The following is a 24,071-nucleotide window of genomic DNA, read 5'->3' on the forward strand; positions in this document are numbered from 1 at the left end:
TTCCATTCATCCATTGCAAATAGTAATTTATATGTTACCAGGCATCTCCAAGCTACAACCTAGGAGAGTTCCTTGGAATCCTAACACCTCGAACACGTGATATCCAAACAAGGAGTAAAGATAGATCCTAAAAAGATCAAGGCAATAAAAGAATGGCCTAAACTAATTAACATCTACAAATTATGAGGATTTTTAGGGTTGACTGGATACTACCAAAGATTTATTTGAAACTAAGCCCACATAATTGCTCCTCTGACAAATCTTTTAAAAAAAAATCGTTCATGTGGGATGATCAAGCAAAACAATGTTTTGAAATACTAAAGGAAGTCATGCCTTCAAAATGAGGGTTATCAACACCTAATTTTTCAAAACCTTTTATAATTGAATGTGATGCTTCCGAGTTTGGATTAAGAACTGTATTAATGCAAGATGGCCATCCCATAGCTTTTGAGAGTAGAAAGTTAAATAAGAGGGAGCATTTGAAATGAACATATGATAAGCAGATGTTTGCTATCATGCATGCCCTAACCAAATGGCAACAATATATTATAAGAAGAAAATTCTTGATACATATGGATCACAATAGCTTGTAGTACCTTTTACAACAAAAAACACTTTCGTCGGAACAACAAAAATGGTTGGAGAAAATAGCTACCTTTGATTTAGAAATTCTCCATAAGAAAGGTAAAGACAATATTGCAATTGATGCTCTATCTCGAAAAGATGAAGACCCATCATTACTTGCAATCTCAACTATAGTCCCATAATGGTTAGATGAAATTTGAAGTGAATACGCGAAGAATACAGATATATGTAACCTAATCAATAATCCTATTCAAAATTCAAAACTCGAATGGAAGAATGACATCCTTTGGTATAAGGGACGAATTTATCTAAGTCCCACTTCCAAATTCAAAACCAAAGTTCTTGAGTGTCATAATTCACTAGCAGTTGGACATGTGGGATTCTCCAAAACCTTGTTGGTTTTTCCTAGTACTTCAAATCAGGTCTATGTCTAACCACAATCATAAACACAATAAAATACGCACAACATCAAGCTCTTTGGACAGCGAAAATGTAACAGCAGTGAATTAATTCAGTACTCAAAAATTTTGCAGACCCAAAACTTATTTTTATTACTCCTTTAATAAAACAAACATAGGGCTCCCATACAAGGAATCCTTGTAAGTTATAACGGTATCATTTCAGTTTAAGGAACCTATCGAGATAAATAGTATAGAGCTCAATAATAAAGACTGCATACATTATAGGAAGGCCTTCTCACTATAGATATAGGTCATTGTAACATCATCTAACTTAGGGCATTAGTGAACCTGAACAAACCTAGACATTCTTTTTGGGGTTCGTCAAATTTAAAACCTCAAGGTTCAAATTCTGCAAACCCTGCGACAGGGAATGTAATAGACAGAGTGGTCAACCCATAAGGACTAAAGGTTGATGGTATATGGCCACTCCTGGGTAGATTTCTTGTATTATTGTTGTTGAGGACAATCATGAACCATCGAATGATTAGTAGAGAACTAATCATCGTGGCCTAAAGACTCGTATTGATTAAATTGGTAATTGAGCTAACTTTGCTAATTATTAATTGCTCCTTGGTTGTGCTTGAAATATTTTATGTGCTAATATCATGTATTTGAAAATATATAAGCATACAAAGCATTGTAATTGAAAAGAAGTGAATATTGGAATCCATCTTGTACTTTTGTCATCATTATTATTAACGTTCATGTGGTTTACGAGGGGATTATATTACCAAGGGGTTGAATAAATATGTCATTATTGAAACATAGATTACTGTATTGACACCCAAGAAAAAAAACAGCTTTTGTAAGCTGCATGTTTTCTTTTTGGTTAACGTCCATGTAGGGGCATCACAGAAGTGGCCTGAGTAAAGAATGAAGAGTATTAGGTTCCAAACTACATTGCATATGTAATTTATAGATGAAATAAGGGAGGAGACCATTGCAGCTCTGATGTTGATACTTATATACCTTTTCAGCTAGAACTTTGGTTAGTGCAGCATACTATTCTCCTTTGTGTAAGCCGAGAATGCATAAAATGGGCTCACTCCAGTGGATTGATAGATTAAAGGAAACCATGAAATAATTCCACATTAAACTATAGGTAACACCTTTGAAATTTAGATATTTTGATGAAACACCTTATTCAAAAAAAAATAGTATGAGCAGTGGTTTTCTCATATAACTGAAAAGGCCATCCAGAATCAAACTCTTTAAATTCCATCTTGTCTAAATTCTAACTAAGTTGTCTGGCAGTAGGTGGCCATGGATGAAGATAATCTTAGTTTCAGAACTGCAATGCAAATGTGCCATTTATAGATAAAATCAAGGAAGGGCAGGCAATGCAGCTCTGATTTTAATACTTATCTACCTTTTCAGCAAGAGCCTTGGTTAGTGCAGCCTGTCCGAGCTTGTCTGGTACATTCACACCAGCCCATCCAATCCACTTGGCCTCGAACTGCTTCAGACCTGAGATGTCAAACAAAATGCAATTGAATAAACAACACAAAAAGCATCTTCTTCACAAGCCCAGTTCACAAAAATCAACAGGCCAACACATTATCCAGAGATAAGTGTAGACATATTTATTTATTTCTTTTCTCAAGTTAATTTAGTATATACATTAATGTCCACTGGTAACCAGAGATGGGCATGGCACTGGAACAAAAAAGGGTACATAAATAGATCTAATGTAAAGATATTTGTTTGGTTTTTTAATTTAATGTAATTTATATAATAATGATGTCCATTTAACATTAGTAGGAAAAATTGGCAATGTGCCTGGCAAAAGATATATGACAGAATATGCAATGTCAATAGATCACAAGATCCAGAGATAATTGTAAACACAATTTCTTTATTTCTCCAGTCAATTTACTTTATACAATAATGTCCACTGGTAACCAAAAATGGGCAATGGGACTGAAAAACAGAAGGCAAATGAATAGATCTACATAAAGATATCTGTTTGGATCTTTTACCTTAATCTAATTCGTATAATTATATCAACCCATCAGGAAAAATAGGCAATTTGATTGGCAAAAGATATATGAATATCCTATGCAATGTCAATAGATCATCCATGCATTTCAAAAAAAGAAAACACACAGTGGAGATTGGGATAAACAAATGGACTCACCCAAACATGCAAATCACCAACCAAACCATATGGATGGCATGGGTATCTATATGTCTTAATGTTTTAACTTGCTAACCCATTCCCTCACGTACAATTATCATAAAAGTAGAACCAGTCATAAAGCATTAAAACCCAAGAAAGACAAAATACAGAAGAAGACTGGTAAAAGATCTGAGAGTCTGAATCGGTTTGAAATTTAGTCTAATTTATATAATAATATCCCATTTTGTACATTTTTTTGTAAATATCCTTTTGTAAAAATGGGCATTGTGACGGGAAAAGATGTATGGATAGAGTATGTTGTTAGTTTTTGTAGCATCGGATGATGTTCTAGTCGTGAGACCTTGTGGAGAGGCTAAAACACAGGAGTTCACAAAAACCCAGAAATCATTGATGGCTAGGTTGCACAAAATGCTGAAACGTCTAGAAGTTTCCGAAAAGGGGATGGCCCAAAACCTGACCCCCGGAAAATGGAAACGCGGCCGAAACATTATATATATATATATATATATATATATATATATATATAGTCAATATTAAATAACACATTATTTTCCAAGAAAAGAAAGAATGAGACATATAAATGACATTTTAGAAGGAAACCCAAATTTATATTAACTCCAACAAATGATTACATGATGCAAATATCCAAAATTAGCCTTTATAAATGAGGCTTTACATCCAAGGCTCCAAAATCAGTGTTTATATGTGAGGCTATATGTGCTAAAACTAAAATAAAACATGAGCTAAAGACAATTATGGCTACATTAACATATCATTACTAATAAAACTCATCCTCATCAGCAAAGATAGAACAAGATGCTTGTTCAATAGAAGAGGCAACTCTACTAGTACTTACAATTGCACCACCACAGGCTCAAATATCAAAAACAGAAAGAGAGAGCTCTAAATCTGAACATTTGTGTGTTAGAAGGGGCCCACACCTTTCTTCACCCCTTGAGTTGGCCTTCCCCGATACCGGTATGCCACCTTTTTAGGCATTTCCTGCAGCATAGGTTTATGGAAATTCCACCTAGAGATGGCTCAATTAAATTAACTGACCATAATTTAAAAATTCCTACGTAAGTTACCAGGATACAGATATCGATTCAGATCCGCTAGATTTTTGAAAATCCAGGATCCAGATACAGCAAGGATACGTCAAGTACAAAAAATATAATAATATTTTTGTATTTTAAAAATCACTTTTAGAGTTCAAAAATCAAATCCATTTATAAATCACACCATTTAGAACTGAAATCATTATATATATTAAAAATATGAAGATTGAAACACTGAAATGATGCATACTCCCTCATTCAAAAGATAATATCATAAATGATAATAGCAAGTACAAAAATGAGTGGGATCGTGTTGCTTTCGTGTTCTGCCTAGAGAATCGTTGTTTGTTGTTGTCTGAAACGTCTCTGTTGTTGTTTGAAATTGAGCAAGGTGTGGCCGACAAACACATGGAATAATGCAAGCAGGGGCCACTTCATTGTATTAACCACGAAACGAAACCTAAAATCTAAAAATCGTAATAATTGAATATGCTAAATACTCTGAATATGTAAAATCACTTAACTTCCTGACTTTACTGTCTTAATATGCTAAATAGTCCATTTAAACCTTGATTCCTACAAAACCTGCGCTCTATTTAACAGGTACTTCTCTATGCATCTAAATAGCCAAGTCTCAGACTCCTGAGGGAGCATTCCAACATCTATAGAGAAGATTACATAACAAACCCTGTTGAACTGAAATCAAACCTCAATCTACCAAATCCACTACTACAAAATTAAAACAAAAAAGGTTTCAATGATCCAAAAGCAAATACTTGAGATTAAATAACCAATTGGTCATAAATTCCTTTATGAACTCAAAACGTTAGGAAACATAGAAGAAAACCAAAAAATATATAAGAAAAGTGATGGAGTTGAACCCAATAGCGGAGAAATAGAGGTGTAGGATCCAAGATCTAGAGCTTACCTAGTCCGAATAACTTGTTTGACCCAAAGCTTTGTTATACACAAGTGGTAATCACAAATCCTGCAAGGCTAAAGTATGTATAAGTTGCACGATAGCTAAATTTCCCTTGCAAGATCTGTTTCCCCAATGTAGGATCCATTTCCCCCATGTAGGATCTGTTTCCAGCAAATCGAGATCCGCCACGTAGTTGTTTCCTACACGGATCCAGGCAGATCCGGATCAGATCCATGGATCCTGGACCCCCCTGCCCTGGATCCGATAACTTAGAGTCCAACTTAGGAAAAGTGGTTAATTAATAAGAATTAATTCAGAAAGGTGTGAATCATCTAGAAACTCACATGGATTAACTTAGAGATGATCTCAGCTACCGATTAAGTTTTAATCTTGATCGTTGGAGTCCCAACTAGAGATTATAAGAGAAGGTCGATGGGTAGATGGAGGACACACCAGTGCAGATACTTAGTTGCCCAGAGAGTTCGAATTCCTAGTTGTAGGAGTGATATAGCAGTGGAGATCGAGCCAAGAGGCGAGTAGCAGGTGGCAGGAGAGGTCAGCAGTAATCCGAAGGAAGTTTTCCAATTCTGAAGAGTCAAAAAGAGGAGGCCAATATTTTTTCCAGGAAGCAACACTGGGACTGCATAGTTGTTGCAGCAAAGCAATTTGATTTCGGTGAAGGGGAGGACGTTTTCAGTTCTAAAGGCCGGGAAGATTTTCCAAAGGGTCGAAGAAGCATTTTCCCAGTCAGCAACAGGCATAATGGCTTGATTGTTAGCAGTTCCAGGCCAAGTGTGTGAGGGTCTACGCTAAGCAGGTGGATGACTTGCTTTTCAGAGGTAGTCAAGTGTCAAGATTTTTCAAAGAGAGGGTAAAATCCCTCACTTTATTTTTGCCAGTATTTCTCTTGGGTAGAATCACCATTTTTGCGGCATTTTATTGTACTCGGAAATTTTGTTGCATAATAATAATATAAACCCTCAACTGCTGCAACCAGTTTTCCCACATTGGGTTTTTTTAGGGACTTTTGTCCAAAATAATGGTGTCACAAATTTTGTGTGTGCTAGCATTTCTCAGTTTCCAGCGCTTTTATTTTCCGCAGTATTTTATTTGTGAAGATTGCAGTGTGATTAATTCGTTGTTGTCATAGCAATAAACTGCATAATTAATTTTATAGTTAAAATAATTAATTCCAGAAGTTGCAATAGAAATTTCGTAGAAATTTTGACATGGTATCAAAGCGAGTTTGACAGACGGGAAGCTCAGAGGTGGAGAAAGGAAAAAATTTGTTGTTCAAAGGGAGCATTAGAACGAATACTCTGGGGCTGCACAGTGCCTAGCCAGGTAGTGCAAATTGTTGAACAAAGGTTCGATTTTCCAGTTGTAGTTGCAGGGTTGTTCGATTTGTCCGGAATAGTGATTCCAACAAGCAGAGGGAGCAACAACAGCTCAGTATTTTCGATGAGCAGATTTCTTGTATGGGCACAGAGGGTTTTGCAGTAGTTTGCTAGAGCAGAATCAGTGTCAGGTGGAAGAGAAATAGCATATAGAATTATACTCAGGATGTCTTCAATTAATTCCTCAAATATCTCCAGTATGGCCATGGAAAGATGTGATATTCACGGGGCTTCAAAATTGTCTTCCAGATTGGAGGACGAAATTGCTTGCTTATCTAGCTCAGCTTCACAAGGTGTCTGGTATATAGACAGTGAAGTGTCAACTCGCATGACAAGGGTGAGAGAATATTTCTCTAGCTACAATGAAGAGCAAATGGACTTCTAGATAACGATGGAAAACAAGACAAAGTGCACTCCAGTGGGAGAGGTACTATCGATTTTAAGAGGGAGTTAGGAGCAAGTACTAGAGCTACAGATGTACTGCATGTGTCGAGATTAGGCATGGCCCTGATTTCAGTATCCCAACTACAAGATAAGGGATATGATGTTCACTTCATAGGGAAGAAGGTGATTGTCAAACACCCAAGACGGAAGAGGGTGAGGCAAATTGGAGTTCGAAGCAACAAATTGTACAGATTGCAACTTGATTCTCCAATGGCACTAGTAGGTGGCAACAATAGCAATGGGAAATACCTAAATGACTTATGGCATAGGAGAATGAGAAATTTACATCATGGAGCACTTAGAATGCTCAGGGAGACTGGTAGGTGTTCCAAAACTTGGCATGGAACACGATGATGTTTGCAAAGGATGTGTGCTTGGGAAATATGCTAATGTAGCATTCCCAAGAAGTGACTATAGAGCAGATGGCGTGTTCGGACTTGTACATTCAGAGATTTGTGGCCCTATATCCACTAGAGCTCTCAGTGGGGCTGAGTATTTTGTCACCTTTATTGATGACCATTCTAGGAAAACTTGGATCTACTTCTTGAAGACCAAGGATGAGGTCTTTGATCGCTTCAAGGAGTTTAAGGCTCTGGTAGAGAATGTGACAAGGAAGAAGATCAAGGTGCTTCGCTCAGATAATGGTGGAGAGTACACAGATAAAGACTTCACAAATTTCTATGCAAATGAGGGTATCAGAAGAGAGTGGACAGCTCCATACAATCCACAGCAGAATGGGGTAGTGGAGCGGAAGAACAAATCTATAGCTGGGGTTGTGTTATGAATAAAATATTCATAACAAACATCAATTAATAAATAAAATTTAAATGACAAGTATTAATAATAATAATTATTTAATTAGATTAATTAATGTCCCATTAATTAAGAAGGGCATTTTCAAAAGATGTGACCCCTATCTTCGTGGCTAGTCAATGCCTATATAAAGCACACTGCCACGAAGAATTGTAATCACCATTAAATTTTTATTAATAATAACATTTTACTTATGATGAATACAGTCTACACACTTATTTGCTCTTGCATACAGATTTACTTCTGTAACAGTGGTATCAGAGCACTTGATCCTCCTGCCTGCAACTATATTCCCCCACCCTGTCTCCATCTCCACGATGTACCTTCCGCTGCCAAATCCACTGAGAACCGCTACCCAAATCGCATTCTGACCAGCATCCACCCGTTCCGTTCCACCACGTTGTTCCTTCCGCTCTGCCACAATGCGCTTCGACCACACCCAACACTCCATCACGCACATACCCGGCCATTGTTCCCGTCGTGCTTCCGTCGTCGCCCTCTGACCTCGTACTGCTTTGTCGTCTCATCCCTTGTCCTCGACCAAACCCTGCTACATCTGACCTCGACCAAATCCCTGTTGCCTATGTTGTCAGTTGGTCTCCTCGACCAAGCCCCCGTTCTCTGTGCTGTCGGCAGTCAACTCCCCTCCATCGTTTTCACATGGTAACATACAACTCTTGGTCAAGAGTCATAACATTTTCATAAGTCGTCACAATCCATAACTCTTAGTCACGATTTTCATAAGCCGTCACGATCCATAACTCTTGGTCACGATTTTCATAACCCGTGAATCATAAGGTGTACAATTAATTATTATATAAGGTATAATCATATTATATAGTTCATAACTATATAATTAATTAATTAATTAAAAAACTATAATAATAATAATAGCATTATTATTATTTATTTATATATAACAAAAAATAAAAAAATTGGCTCTGCTAGGATAAAAAATAAAGCCAAGATGGGAAGTAATAATGACGACAATTCAAAGAAATTTCAAGAAGAACTCGATAGAATGGGCAAGCACCTTTACAATGTCAAAAGAAAGTAGGATGAATTAGGAAAAGACCAAGAGAGGATAATTAGCACTCAAGACCAAATGGCAATTAATATAAAAAAATAGAGAACATGACAAGCCAGTTTATGGGAGGAGTCAATCCACCCTTTAATCCCTTAAGCACACAAGAGTCACCATAAAGTCCCAAGACTCCAGAAGGTGAAGCTTTTCCAAGTAATGAATTCTAATCGGTGCACGAATTCCCACAAATACCGCATATACAGTTCCAAGGAAGTCAGTGCTATACAAAATTTCCCGAAAGAGACTACCACAAAATTAAAAGGGAATTACCTTAGCACGATGGTAAGGACCATAAGGGTGCCATTGTGTGGGTAAATAAAATGTACATCGTCTTCGGAGCAAATCCGCCAAAAGGTGAACAAGAGAAGGTCATGACCACATCTAACAACCTGGAAGTTGAAGCATATGACTGGTTCATATGGTGGTCCAATAGATGTGAGGCTCATTCGTTCAATTGGAAAAAAAAAATTGGACGCCCTGCTCAAAAGCCTCCATGACGAAGAAGACGATGTTTACAAAATATTCATTCACCTCAAACAAAAAGGATCTGTAAGTGAATACACCCATGAGTGGGAAGTATTAGCTATAAGGCAAAGGGGGTTCTCAGACGAAGAACTGCTAAAAATGTATCAATGTGGCCTTAAAGAGTATATTCGAGAAGAATTAAAACTATATAAACCCCAAAACCATTGAAGAAGCTAGACATGCAGCCATAATTATTGAGAGAAAACATAAGTTCAAAAAGACATCATTCAAGGAAGATGAAGACCCACAACAACACTCGAGAAAAAAAGAAACTAACATATGTAGATCTTGTGGAGACAAATGGACATTAGGACATAGATGTCTTAACAAGAAGTTATATACTTATGAAGTCGAGAAGGAATCAAACACTTTAAGTAATAAGTCAGAAAAAGAAAAAAGATAAAAAGATAAAAAGGAAAAATAATTGTCTTAAATGTGGAGAAAACTGGATGTCAGGACATAAATGTGAATACGCATCCTGCGCTACTATAAAATAGTAGATGGGAAGCAAGTTGAAGTATAGGAATGTGATGAAGGAATCATTGTCACACACAGTGAAGATTCAGATTCTGAGGAACAGTCATTAGTTGCAATGTCATGTGACTGGAAAAACCATGATGATAATAGTAACTCTCCCAGAGACCAAGAACAACAAGCAATTGCAAAATACGTTCCACCACATCTTCGGAATAAGAGAAACCAATCCCCAAGAAGGAACATTAAGCTTACTACACCACCAACAAACATGAGGAGGAGATTATGTCCTAAAACCCTAAAGCTCAAGGGACTCATAAGAGGCAGAAATGTCAATATACTTGTAGATTTTGGTAGTACTCACAATTGTATAAACATCAATCTTGCTAAACAACTTGATCTTTGTATATGCCCAATCAAGGACCTGACCATGTTTGTCGTTACTCAGCAAAAGTTAAAGGAAATGGGAGAATGTCATAAAGCTTCAATCCAAATACAAGAACTAGAGCTACAAATAGATCTATTTGCCATACCACTCAAGGAAATGGATGTAGTTCTAGGTACAAAATGGTTAATACAACTAGGAAGTTATACTACAAACCTTGAAGAACAATTCATGGAGTTTAACTAGCAAGGACGACATTATAAATTATATGGTGTTAACACTCCTAGCTTCAAGGAAGGTACAATTACTCGTGAAGACTACACCAGTCAACGTAAAGATGCCACTCCATAGCAACAATGTTCAACTAGAGGAAACCCTTCTGATTATACTTTGCGGACAAAGCATCTCTAAACGGGGTGGCAATGTTATGAATACAATATTCATAATAAACATCAATTAATAAATAAACATTAAATAACAAGTATTAATAATAATGATTAATTAATGTCCCATTAATTATGAAGGGACATTGGTCAAAAGATGTGACCCCTATCTTCGTGGCCAGTCAATGCCTATATAAGTCACACCGACACGAAGAATTGTAATCACCATTAAATTTTTATTAATAATAACATTTTCCTTATGACAAATACAAGCTACACACTTATTCGCTCTTGCATACAGATTTACTTATGTACCAGGTTGCAAAAGCGATGTTATATGACCAGGATTTCCCCAGGTTTGTATGGGCAGAGGCATGTAACACAACGGTGTATATCAAGAACAAGGTTCCTCATAAGGAATTGAGGAAGATAACACCAAAAGAGGTCTTCTCAAGAAAGAAGCCCAAGGTAAGTCACTTCAGGATCTTTGTCAGCATAGCTTATTTCCATGTGCCAGATGAGAAGCGTACCAAATTGGATCAAACTACAAAGAAGGGATTTCTTGTTGGATATAGTGAAACATCAAAAGCATACAAGATCTATGGTCCTAGTAGCAGGAAAATCGTAGTGAGACGAGTCGTAAAGTTCATGGAGGACAGAGCCTTCAAGAGATCTCGTGAGATGCCAGCAAGAGATCAAAGTGAGCCAACAGAAGCTCCATTGGTCTAGCAGCAAGGGCAGCCAGTGGGAGCGCCAGTCAGATAGTCACAGGGATCCAATACAATGACTAGTACTAGCATTTCCTCAGGTGTTGGGGATCCAATGAGTTCACGGCAGATGGAGCAGCAGAAGTCGGATGAGGACAAGCTGGTTGAACCTCCCACCACTAGTGGTCGAACCAGCAAAGAAGTTCGTCAGACATTGAGAGATGCAAAGGAGTTCATTAGAGCTCCTAGGACGAACAAGAGAGAGCGTAGACATCTTGACAAGTACCAAGCATTGATGGCTCAAGTTGTAGAATCTTCCAACTGCCATGGTAGAGGAGTACAGCTCTATCATGATGAATGATGTTTGGGAGGTGGTGCCGAGGCCTAAGGACATGACAGTTGTAGGTTTACGTTGTAGACGGCGGCGTGGAAAAGTATAAGGCTTGATTCATGGCAAAGGGGTATGCGCAGAAAGAAGGGATAGATTATGAGGAGACCTTCACCCCAGTTGCCAGATACACTTCTATTCAGTCAATTATATCCCTAGCAACTCAGATGGGGTAGCAGATTCATCAGATGGACGTCAAGACAACATTCTTGAATGGGGTGATAGAGGAGGAGGTGTACATAGAACAGCCAAAGGGCTTCGAGACTCATCAGAGACGCACATGTGTTGAGGTTGAATACAACTCTATACAGACTCAAGCAGGCTCCTAAGGCATGGTATGGTCAAATTGACAACTACTTGCAGCAAATGAGATTCGTCAAGAGTGGCACAAATCCCAACCTTTACAATTTGATGGTAGAGGATGAGCCACTCATCCTAGTATTGTATGTTGATGATCTCTTCTTAACAGGGTCATCAAGGCTCATAGAGGATTGTAAGAGGAACCCGACATCAGAGTTTTGTGAAAATTCCTACATTGGAATCCCTACTGCAGCAAATTGATGTTACTTCTCCTATTTGATTAAATCTTGCAAGTTATTTACTGCCTTCTACGGTAAATTTCGAAGTAAATACATCTGCAACCTTCACTTAATTTACATATAAGAGGAAACAAAATACTAAGCAAGAAAGAACAACGCAACACATAGGACACAGTTATTTTTGGACAAATAGTCCCCGGAAAAACCCAATGCAGGAAAACCGGTGCCGCAACTCTGAGGGTTTATTATTATGCGGGAAAAAATTCTGAGTACAAATCTAGGATGCTCAACTAGCAATCCTTTACAGATAAAATATGGGGCAAAAGACTAGTGAAATGATCTCACCCTGTCACTGGAGAATCAGAGACTGATCCTTCAGACTGATCCTTCAACTCTGGAGGCTCTGCATCACCTTCTACATGGCTTCTGCACAAAACTACGTCACCCCTCCTGGGTATTACGCTGCCTCTCTGTTCTGGATCCTTTGTTGGCTGAGAAATCGAATTTCCCACCTCCTAGACTCACACACTAGCTTTCAGCAACTGAACTTCGAATTCCCTCAACAGAAACTCGACTTCCCCTCACTGACTGTGTTGCCTCTGCTTTAGCACTGCGTAGGCCAATGTCAGCCTTCCTTTTGACATCTTTCTGTCCTCTCTCTACCTTGTACTCTTCGGAAATTCCTTCTCCTGGATTCTCACTGCTCCTCTGCTGCAAGATCTCCTCAATCGATTTCCTCCTTAGAACTTCTCACCTCAGAAAATCGATTTTCTCAATGTCTCTATGCGTTGTCCAAATGACCCTCAAGCCCCTTCTTATCTCTTCTTGTTGGACAACCAATGACCTAAATTAAAACATAATCAAAGGCTCATATCGTTTTGTCTTGATCCATTGCTTTTTCTAGAAGTTTCACCCTTGACTAGATTAATACCCATTAATATTTTAATTTTCCTAAGTTTAGACTTAGAAACTCCATTAAAAATATTAATTATTTTAATAAAATCACTTCTGGGTAGAATTTCCCAAAATGCTTTCTGGGTTCTTTGGAATGCCTGTGCCCAAACCTCCCTGCAAAATTTGAGGCTTAGAGCACATCTAATGCTGCCCCAAATCAACAAGTTCGATATAAAGGATTTGTGGTTGATGCACTATTTCCTAGGATTGGAAGTGTGGCAGAAGGATGGGGAGATCTTCCTTGGTCAAGGGAGATATGCTACAGATATTCTGAAGAGATTCAGAATGCAGGATTGTAGACCCATGTCTACGCCCATGATCACCAACTGGAAGAAGATAAATGCATCAGATGACAAGGATGTTGACCCCACCTTGTATAGATAGCTCATCGGTTCTCTCATGTATTTGGTCAACACTAGGCCAAATATTTGTTTCGCGGTCATCAGTCAGTTTATGGTGGAACCAAAGAGAGTGCATTGGACAGCAGTGAGGCACATTTTGAGGTATGTGTGCGGCACAATAGAGTATGGGTTGAAATATACCCAAGGGGATGACGTCAGACTATGTGGGTTCACAGATGCAAATTGGGCAGGCAGTTCAGTCGACAAGAAAAGTACCTCTAGGTATTGCTTCAACATTCGATCAGGGATGGATTCTTGGTGCAGCAAGAAGCAGAAGTCAGTATCACTGAGATCTGCAGAGGCAAAGTACATGGCAGCTAGCACAGATACGTGTGAATTTATATGGCTTCAAAAGCTGTTAGTAAGCTTGTTCAGGCAGAGGATGGAGGCAACTAGTGTCTACTATGATAATCAAAGTTGCATCAAGCTCTCTAAGATCCAGTGTTTCATGACTGGTCGAAACACATAGATATTCAGTGTCATTCATCAAGGATTGTGTGTAGCGTGGAGCGGTCCATCTACAATATGTTCCCACAGATGAGCAGGTTTCAGATATACTCACGAAAGCTCTAGGGAGAGCTAAGTTCGTCCATTTTAGAGAACAGATGGGTAGAGTGGAGAACCCGTTTCAGTAGCAGGGACAAAGTATTTTGGATGCTTCTTAGTTGCAAAGGTTGCAGTAGCAGCAACAACAATTGAGAGGGAGTTGAGTTGCAGTGCAAATGTAGAGTTGGCAACAATACAGGATGTACAGTGCAGTGTCAGCAGCAGCACAGATGCAGCAGTTTGGTTCAGCTACAGTGAGTGGCAGATGAATCAGAGTTAGCATAGTGGTTGATGGGCAGTGACTGAGGGAACATTGCAGTGGATGAGGGAACAACGTGGTGATTAAGGGAACAACGCGGTGACTAAGGGAGCAGCATTGTGACTGAGGGAGCTGCACAGTCATTTCTAGCAGAGTTTCCTATCAGACATCAACAACATGTAAGGGAGGATGACGCAGAGACAAGGTGTTATAGCAGTTCAGCATTAAAACGCCTGCCCTGCTAAGAGGGAGTGTTAGTTTTTGTAGCATCAGATAGTGTTCTAATATCGAGACCTTGAGGAGAGGCTAAAACACAGGAGTTCTCCAAAACCCATAAATCGTTTCTAGAAACTCCACCTAGAGATGGCTCAATTAAATTAATTGACCATAATTTAAAAATTCCAACTTCGGAAAAGTGGTTACTTAATAAGAATTAATTGAGAAAGGTGTGAACCATCTAGAAACTCACACAAATCAGCTTGGAGATGGTCTTAGCCATCAATTAAGTTTTAATCTTGGTAGTTGGAGTCCCAACTAGAGATTATAAGGAGGTTGATAGGTAGATGGAGGACACCCCAATGCAAATATTCAGTTGCCCAGGAAATTCGAATTCCTAGTTGCAGGAGTGATTCAATAGTGGAGACCAACCTACGAGGCGAGTAGCAGGTGGCATGAGAGGTCAACCGTAATCCGGAGGAAGTTTTCAAGTTCCAGAGAGTCGAAAAGAGGAGGCCAAAGTTTTCTCCTGGAAGCAATGTTGGGACTACGCAGTTGCTTTAGTAGAGCAATGCAATTTCACTGAAGGGGAAGACGTTTTTAGTTCCAAAGGCCAAGAAGATTCTCCAGAGGGTTGGAAAAGCATTTTCCCAATAAGCAGCAAGCAAGACAACTTGATTGGCAGCAGTTCCATGTTAGTTTTTGTAGCATCAGATGTGTTCTAGCCACAAAATTTCATGGAGAGGCTAGAAGACATGAAATCTCCAAAACCCAGAAATCGTTTTCGGAAATTCCACCTAAAAATGACTTAATTAGATTATTGACCAGTTTTTAAATATTTCCCAAGTCTAAACTTAGGGAATATGGTTAATTAATCAGTATTAATTAATTCAAGGCAAGAATCATCTAGAAACTCACACAGATCGATCCAGAGATAATCTTAGCCATCGATTCTATTTTAATCTTGGTCATTGGTGCTCCAACAAAGGATTATAAGAGGAGGTCGATGTGGTAATGAAGAACACACTTGAGAAGTTCGATTTCTTGGCAGATCGATTTCTAGAGTAGCAGCAGTCAATTGTCGGAGAGAGCTAGAGACCGAAGCGGTGTGTGAGGGGCAGAGATAGTGACGCTAGAGGAAGCATTCCAAATCCAGTGAGTGAATTTGCAGAGAGGCAAAAGAGCCACAGAGAAGCTGACGCAAGGGCTATGCAATAGCTTCTAGAGGCAAGTTCAATTTGTTGAGAGGGAAAGACATCTTCAGTTCCAGAGGCCGGGAAGGAGTCCCAGAGTGTCGGAGAAGCATTTTTCCAGCCAGCAGAGGGAAAAATGACTGCCTCAGAGATTGTGAAAATTCCTACTACTCAAAGAAACCCCTACTGCAACAAATCTAAATCAACTTCACCTACTTGATTTTTAGATTACATTCATCTAGTTATTCTTCTGAATACTGAAGCAAATTACTTCTGAAACCTACACTAATTAAATATTTGATCTCATTAAACAGAAAACAGAGAAAAGAACAATACATAGAACACACGTATTTTTGGACACAATAGTCCTTAGAAAAACCCAATGACGGAAAATTGGTGCAGCAGCTCTGAGGTTTTATTATTATGCAAGAGAAATATTTGAATACAAATCTAGGATGCTCATCTAGCAATCCTTTATAAAGAAAATACTGGCAGAAAATCTAAGTTAGTTTTACCTCACTTCACCCGGCAGAATTCAGGCTGATTTGACACAAGACTGGCTAACCCCAGCTATTTCTGCGTTGGCTCTGCGTTATCCCTACATCACCTTCTCTGCCCTCTGCATCAGCTCTCCTGGCTATTCTCGTTGTTCCACCAGTTCCCGGTAGATCCAACTCTTCCGACAGTTTTGGATTTTGACAGGCAGTTTTTCTGCTCTGTGCTGGGCCTTCTAGCTCTGCGTCAGCTCTCCCCAAACTGGCCCATCGTCAGCTCTCCCAGCTATTGCGGCCTCTCTGCAAGCTCTCTACCTCTCTGTTAGTCTTCCCTGGAAAGTCCTTCCGGATTCTCTCTGCCCCTCAGTCGCAAGATCTCCCCATCAATTTTCCTCCTGAGAACTTCTCACCTCAGAAAATCGATTTCGTCAATCTCTCTGTGTGTGTTTCCAAATGAACCTCAAGCCTCCATTTTATACTTTTCCTGATGAGTTTTCAATGGCCGAGATTAAGTCTCTAATCAACGGCTAAGATTAAAACATGACTTGATCCGCCTTCTAGATCATTCTCACCCATATTTTGATTAATACACATTAATATTTTAATTTCCCTAAGTTTAGACTTAGGAACCCCATTAAAAATATTAATTATTTTAATAAAAATACAATCCGGGTGGAATTTCACTAAACGGTTTATGGGTTTCTTTAGAACTCATGTGCCTTAGCCTCTCCACCAATTTTCAAGGCTAGAGCACTTCCAATGCTACTAAAAACTAACAGAGATCAATCAGAGGTTTGACGTCAAGCAAACTGCGCAGGGCAGCGCAAACGCTAACTCAAAGGGTCAGAGGGCCGAGTTTCTGAAGACAAGTTGTGTCGAGGTTTCCCTGTGGCGTGAGGAAATTCCTCACTAAATTTTTGCCAGTATTTTTCTCTGTAGGATTGCCAAATTTCGACATCCAGCTGTACTCAAAATTTCTCACTGCTGCATAATAATAAAACCCTCAGTTGCTGCACTGGTTTTTCCACGTTGGATTTTTCCAGGGACTTTTGTCCAAAAATAATTGTGTTAATTTTATTTGTGTGCTAGCATTTCTCAGCTTCTAGCGTTTTATTTTTCCACAGAATCTTATTTGTGAAGGTTGCAGTGTGTTTATTTCGATATTTGCAGTAGCAAATAAATTGTTAATTAATTAACAATTAGGAGAAATAATACCAATTGCTGCAATAGGATTCCAGAGTAGGAATTTTCACATTCCAAGCCAAGCGTGTGAGGGTCTGCGCTAAGCAGGTGGACGGCCTGCTTTTCAGAGGTAGTCAAGGGTCGGGATTGTTCGGAGAGAGGGTGAAATCCCTCAGTTTATTTTTGCCAGTATTTCTCTTGGGTAGAATCTTCAGTTTGGCAACATTTTATTGTACTCAAAATTTCTGCTGCATAATAATAATATAAACCTCAACTGTTGCAACCGGTTTTCACACATTGGGTTTTTCCGGGGACTTTTGTCCAAAATAACGTTGTCACAATTTTTGTGTTTGTGCTAGCATTTCTCAGTTTCCAGCGCTTTTATTTTCTACATTATTTTATTTGTGAAGATTGCAGTGTGATTAATTCATTGTTATCGGAGCAATAAACTGCATAATTAATTTTACAATTAGAAGAATTAATTCCAGTTGCTGCAATAGAAATTTCGTGGAAATTTTCACATGTGCAATGTCAATTAATTATCACAAAGAAACACACACTAGATGTTGGCGCAATCAGATGGTCCCATTAAAACATGCAAACCACCAAAAAACCATATGGATGTTATGACTATCTAGATGCCTTAATGATGCTGTAACTTGCTAACTCATTCACACACGTCTAATTTCCATACAAGTAGAACCAGCCATGAAACATTAAAACTCGAGAAAGAGAAAAGGCAGAAGAAGACTGGTAAAAGATCTAAGGGACTGATAAAAAAGGCACTTTGATAGATCTAATGTGTTTGCATTTTTTAATTTAATCTAATTTATACAATAACAACCCTTTTTGTACAGTTTTCTTGTAAATCTAAGATGTATTCTGCAAAGAGAAAGGATATATATATGGATGGATAGAGAGAAAGCGAGAGAATATGCAATGTCAGTGGATCATCACGATCATATGGATGGTATGACTACCAGGACTACTGGTTTTGATGCTGTTATTTGCTAACTTCCCTGATATTCCATCTATATGGATCGTATGGCTATCTATATTAACGTTGTAACTTGCTAACCCATTGCCTAACCTTGAAAGCATATGGATGAGATGCCTATCTGTCTTAATGTTGTAACATATATATATAGAGAGAGTAAATGTCGATGGATCATCCAGATCATATGGATGGTATGGCTCTGTATTAACACTGTAACTCACTAACCCATTGCCTAATGTTCAATCCATATGGATGGGATGGCTATCTGTCTTAACGCTGTAACTTTTTAACTTGTTCCCTAACTTCCAATTATCATAACAGTATAACCAGCCATGAAGTATTAAAACTCAAGAAAGACAAAAGAGGACTAGTAAAAGATCTAAGAGCCTAAATGGGTTTGGAAGCCAATTTAGTTTACACACTAATTGGTATGACTACCAGGACTACTGGCTTTAATGCTCTTACTTGCTAGCTTCCCCAATATTCCATTGATATGGATGGTACGGCTCTGTATTAACACTGTTGCTCGCTAACCCATTGCCTAATGTGCAATCCATATGGATGGGAGGGCTATCTGTCATAATGCTGTAAAAGATCTAAGAGCCTAAATGGGTTTGGAAGTCAATTTAGTTTACACACTAAATTCTAGTCTACACCGGTAAGCAAAAATAGGTGATAGGACTGGAAAAAAAACTACATGAATAGATTTAATGTAAAGAAATTTGTTTGGATTTTTCAACTTAATCTAATTGATATAACAATAATGTCCACAGGTGGGCAAAAATGGGCAGTGTGAGAAGCAAAAATATATATATATTTTTGAATCTGAGTCACAATGTCAATGGATCATCCAAACCATAGTGATGAAATGACTATCCGTCTTAATGCTGTAACTCTCTGACTCATTCCCCAACGTCCAACATATGGATGGCATGGCTGTCTGTCTTAATGCTGTAACTCACTACATCATTTCCTAACGTCTAATTATCATAAAACTTAAAAGTAGAACCAGCTATGAAGAATTAAATGTCAAGAAAGACAAAATAACACCGGTAACAGATCCAAGAGCCTAAATGGGCTTGGAAGTCAATTTATACAATAATGTTGACTGGTAACCAAAAATAGGCGAGGAGACTGCAAAAAAATAGGTCCATGAGTAAATATAATGTAAAGATATTTGTTTAGTTTTATTAATTTAATCTCATGTATATAATAATTTCCACTGATAAGAAAAATAGGCAATGTGACTGGCTAAAGATACATGAGTAGAATATGCCATGTTAATATAACGTCCAAACTATATGGATGGCATTACCATCTGTCTTAATGTTGTAACTAGCTAACTCAATCTCTAATGTTCAAACCATATGGATGGCATGGCTATGTGTCTTAATGCTTCAACTCCTAACTAATTCTTTAATGGCCGGTTATTATAAAGTTAAAACAACCATTAAGTATTAAAACTCAAGAAAGACAAATGAAGACTGGTGGTAGAAGATCTAAGAGATTGAATGGATTTGGAAATCAAATTCATTTATACATGGGCAACGTGACTAGCAAAAGATACCTGAATAGAGTATACAATGTCAATGGATCATCCAAGCCATATAGATGGTGTGACTATCTTCGTCCAAACCATATGGATGGCATGACTATCTTCTTAATGTTGTAACTCGCTAACTCATTCCATAACCATCTTCTTAATGCTGTAATTCACCAATTCATTCCCTAACCATATGGATGACATGAATGTCTGTCTTAATGATGTAGCTGGCTAACTCATTCTTTAACGTTGAAACCATATGGAGGGCAAAAATGGGCAATGTGACTGACAAAAGATATGGTTTTGGAGAATCCAATGTCAAGGGATTGTCCAAAACATGTGGAAGACATGACTATATGTCTTGATATTGTAACTTAACTCATTCTCTAACCATATGGATGACATGAGTATCTGCTCTAACTAGCTAACTCATTCCCTAATGTCGAAACTATATGGATGCCATGGCTATCTAGATGTCTTAATCGTCTAACCAGCTAACTCAATCCCTAATGTCCAAACTATATGTATGGCATGGCGATCTAGACGTCTTAATCCTATAACCAGCTAACGCATTTCCTAACGTCTAATTATAATAAAAGTAGAAGAGACCGTGAAACATCAAAACTCGAGAAACATAAAAGAAAACTGGTAAAATATCTCAGAGCCTAAATAAGTTGCGAGCTTTGAAGAAAGAATTTTACCGAGAAGGGCAGTGACTAGGCCTCCAGCGCTTATCTCCAATGACCAGGAATCCTCTCCCTTCCTCGTAGCGGAAACTGGCAATCTATTCGCGACAACCAGCAGCCTCTGCTTCAAGGGCCTCCCATCCTGGCGTATTTTAGAGTTCGTAGCCCCGGGGGGCCTATCAGAGTACCCATCCTCTTCGTCCCTTCTGGGCAATCTGTCCCCTCTTTCCATGTGCCCATTCGCTCCATTATGCCCATCGTCCTCAAATGCACTATCACCGTTATTGCTAATCGTACCAGTACTACTGCTATTGCTGTTTTTTCTTAGCTGCCTCTCTCGTAGAAGCCTCTCTGTACGAGTGGTGGAAGCAAAACTACTTGGGAACTTGGTGGTGTTGGTGGTGGGGATCGAATGGTTTGAAGGTTGATCCTCTTGCCACTCCGAATACAAGGAAGGGGAGGCTCTATTCCCAATCTCTGCTCTTCGCTGAACAGAAGAATTCGAATTCAAATTATTCGAATTCGAACTCGAGTCACCGCCTCCGCCTTCCCATGTTCGCCTGCTCGGATTTATGATCGGATTGCAAGGCATCCTGCCAATTCTTCGCCCGCCTGCGCGTCTTCTTTCTGCCTTCTGAATACGGGGGCGCGTTAGAACATCAAGCCTAGTGGCCCATTATTCAATTTTAACGCTGCACCGTACCACACAGCTTGAAAATCAAGAACTGAAATAATTGGTACGATGCAGCGAGCCGGGTGGCCGGGGGAAATGGGGATATTAAATATCTCATAAAAATCTAAAGCGTCCGAAGGTACAGGCCAGAACAAAAAGTCGTGTGGGCATCAGGGGTTGCTCCAAGTTGCATGTATTTATAGGAAGATCATTGGGGTTATTGCAGAGATAGTACATGACATGGGTTTTCACATGAAAATCGTGCAAAGGACGAGTGGTGCAGAGCAGAAAAGTTCAAAGCCCAAGGACTTCGATTCCAAAATTCCAAAAGGCAATTTGCATTCATTCAGTCAGAAGCTAGTGCATTTATTCAGTGATTCATTCCTGCGAGACAGAAAAGGACACATTAGGCAAAAACTAAGCAAACTCCTGTAGGCAGAGTTTTCACTGCAGCCTATGCTTCCACAGTCCTGGCCCCTGCTGCTGCCTGTAATATACGATCCAATGAATGAACAGTTGAGAGCCTGGGTACTGATCACCCAACTATATACTCCACTGACAGAAAAGCTGTTTGATATTTATTTTGAGATCTATTTTCTGAGGCTTGCAAAAGTTTCTCACCAATTTTTCGAATCGCACTCATAAATTTATAGACTGGGAAGGATTGGACAGCTGGGATTTGATTTCCTGAGGCCGGGCAGATATGATGATTTAGTGGAATAATCAAAATTGGGGACTCGGGAAATATGGTTGTTAATCTGAGGATGGGGAGCCAGGTTGGTTCAAATTTAAAAGCATGTAACAAAAATGATCCAAGATTAATATATGCTTGATAAATCAAATTATTTTAATTTAAATAAATATATTTTATTATTTTTTAGGTTTATAATATAATTTATAAAATAGTTATATATATATATATATATATATATTTTTTATATTTTATAATTAAAAAAATTGATTATGTTTTTAAATAAATTATTGATGGTAATATTTATAAAATTAATTATAATTTTTAAATTTAGGTTTTTGTGATCTATATTATATTATAAACGAAATTTTTTATGGATACGATTTAATTCTTTTACCGTTAGAGTTTAACGGTTAGTTTTGACTAAATATTAATTAATGTTAATAAAAATTATTTTAACTAATAAATGTAAATCTTAACCATTTTGACTAAATAATGAATGTTAATTTAAATCAATTTTATTTTTATTTTTTATAGAAAAATTAAATAATATTAAAATTAAAAATTAATATTATTTAATTTTTCTAGTGATAGAAAATAAAAAATAAAAAATTGATTCAATTTAACATTCATTATTATTTAGTCAAAATGGTCCAGATTTATATTCATTAATTAAAATATTCTTTACTAATATTTAATCAAAACTAATTGTTAAATTCTAACGGTCAAAAAATTAACTATTTTCATCGCTATCACTATTTAATATATTAAAATATTCTTTATTAATATTTAGTCAAACTAACCGTTAAACTCTAACGGTCAAAAAATTAACTCTCTTCATCGCTATCACTATTTAATCTGTGCATCGCTATCACTATTTAATTTGTCGTCATAATATGATTTTACATCTTATTTTATCATGATGATGAACTACAATAAGATTAGTACCAAAAAATATCCCAACAAACTAATTATAATTTTTATTATAAGATAAATTGATTATAATATTTATGATTATAAGATAAATTGATTATAATATTTATGTTTATAATTTTTGTTGTGAAATTTATTATTATTTTTGAGAAATCAATTTAATTTAAATAAATATTAATAAGATATTTTATTTTTAATATATTTTAAAGTATATCATAATTTTATTAAATTGTTTAGCGTGGGCATGAGAAAGGTAACACAAGTAGAATCCACCACAACCTTACTTTCTTCCAGGGTACGTCGAACTGGTAGGGTAGATTTAGAATGGATAGCGCACCCTCCATACAAGCTAATGTAAATCCGGATTCCAGGACCCTTTCTTTCTTTGTCCACCCTTTCAATGGGCTGTAAATGAGACTGGCTATCGTCGGTGACCACCTCCTTTCCTTATCGGTGACCACTGTCTATTGGCTTATCGACTGGCACTTGACGCCTCCTTGCAATTTACCGCAAAGATGACCGGCTAGATTATGTGACGATGGGGAGCCAGGAACAAAAAATCCAAGATTAATATATGCTTGATAAATCAAATTATTTTAATTTAAATTTAAATGAATATATTTTATTATTTTATGTTTATAATATAATTTGTAAAATAGTTATTTAAAAAAAAATTATTATGTTTTTTTAAACTAATGGTTGATTGTAGTATTTATAGAATTAATTATAATTTTTACATTTAAATTTTGTGATCTATATAATTATATTATGAATGAAGCTTTTTGTCGATGTGTTTCAAACCATCTAATGTGGTTTATCATTAAAACAAATAAGATGTAGAGTCAGATCATGGCAACATTTTAAATAGTGATAGCGATGAAGAGGGTTAATTTTTTTATCGTTAATTAATGAATATTAAATAGTGATAGCAATGAAGAGAGTTAATTTTTTGACCGTTAAAATTTAATTGTTAGTTTTGACTAAGTATTATTAAAAAA

At 37.5% G+C, this 24,071-nt stretch overlaps 1 protein-coding gene across 3 annotated transcripts in view; it reads right to left on the reverse strand.

Annotated features, from left to right (window-relative positions):
* LOC149209632 (alpha,alpha-trehalose-phosphate synthase [UDP-forming] 1-like) overlaps positions 1–22,227 on the reverse strand; it is a 232,362-nt gene extending 210,135 nt beyond the window's left edge. For 2 of the 3 annotated variants that reach the window (XM_089396422.1, XM_089396423.1), the window contains exons 1-2: positions 20,792–22,225; positions 2,416–2,513 (exon numbers count right to left, since the gene is read on the reverse strand). In XM_089396422.1, coding sequence (XP_089252548.1) covers positions 2,416–2,513; positions 20,792–21,368 — 675 coding nt within the window. In that variant the 5' untranslated portion in view covers positions 21,369–22,225. Of the gene's footprint in view, positions 1–2,415; positions 2,514–20,791 lie in introns of all 3 variants that reach the window. The other variant, XM_089396424.1, reaches the window with a different exon arrangement.
* Positions 22,228–24,071: the final 1,844 nt, after the last annotated feature.

The sequence above is a fragment of the Pinus tabuliformis genome, chromosome 1_2 (genome assembly GCF_031772625.1).
Source record: "Pinus tabuliformis cultivar Carrire ecotype Pingquan chromosome 1_2, CPIR1, whole genome shotgun sequence".
Lineage (NCBI taxonomy): Eukaryota > Viridiplantae > Streptophyta > Pinopsida > Pinales > Pinaceae > Pinus > Pinus tabuliformis.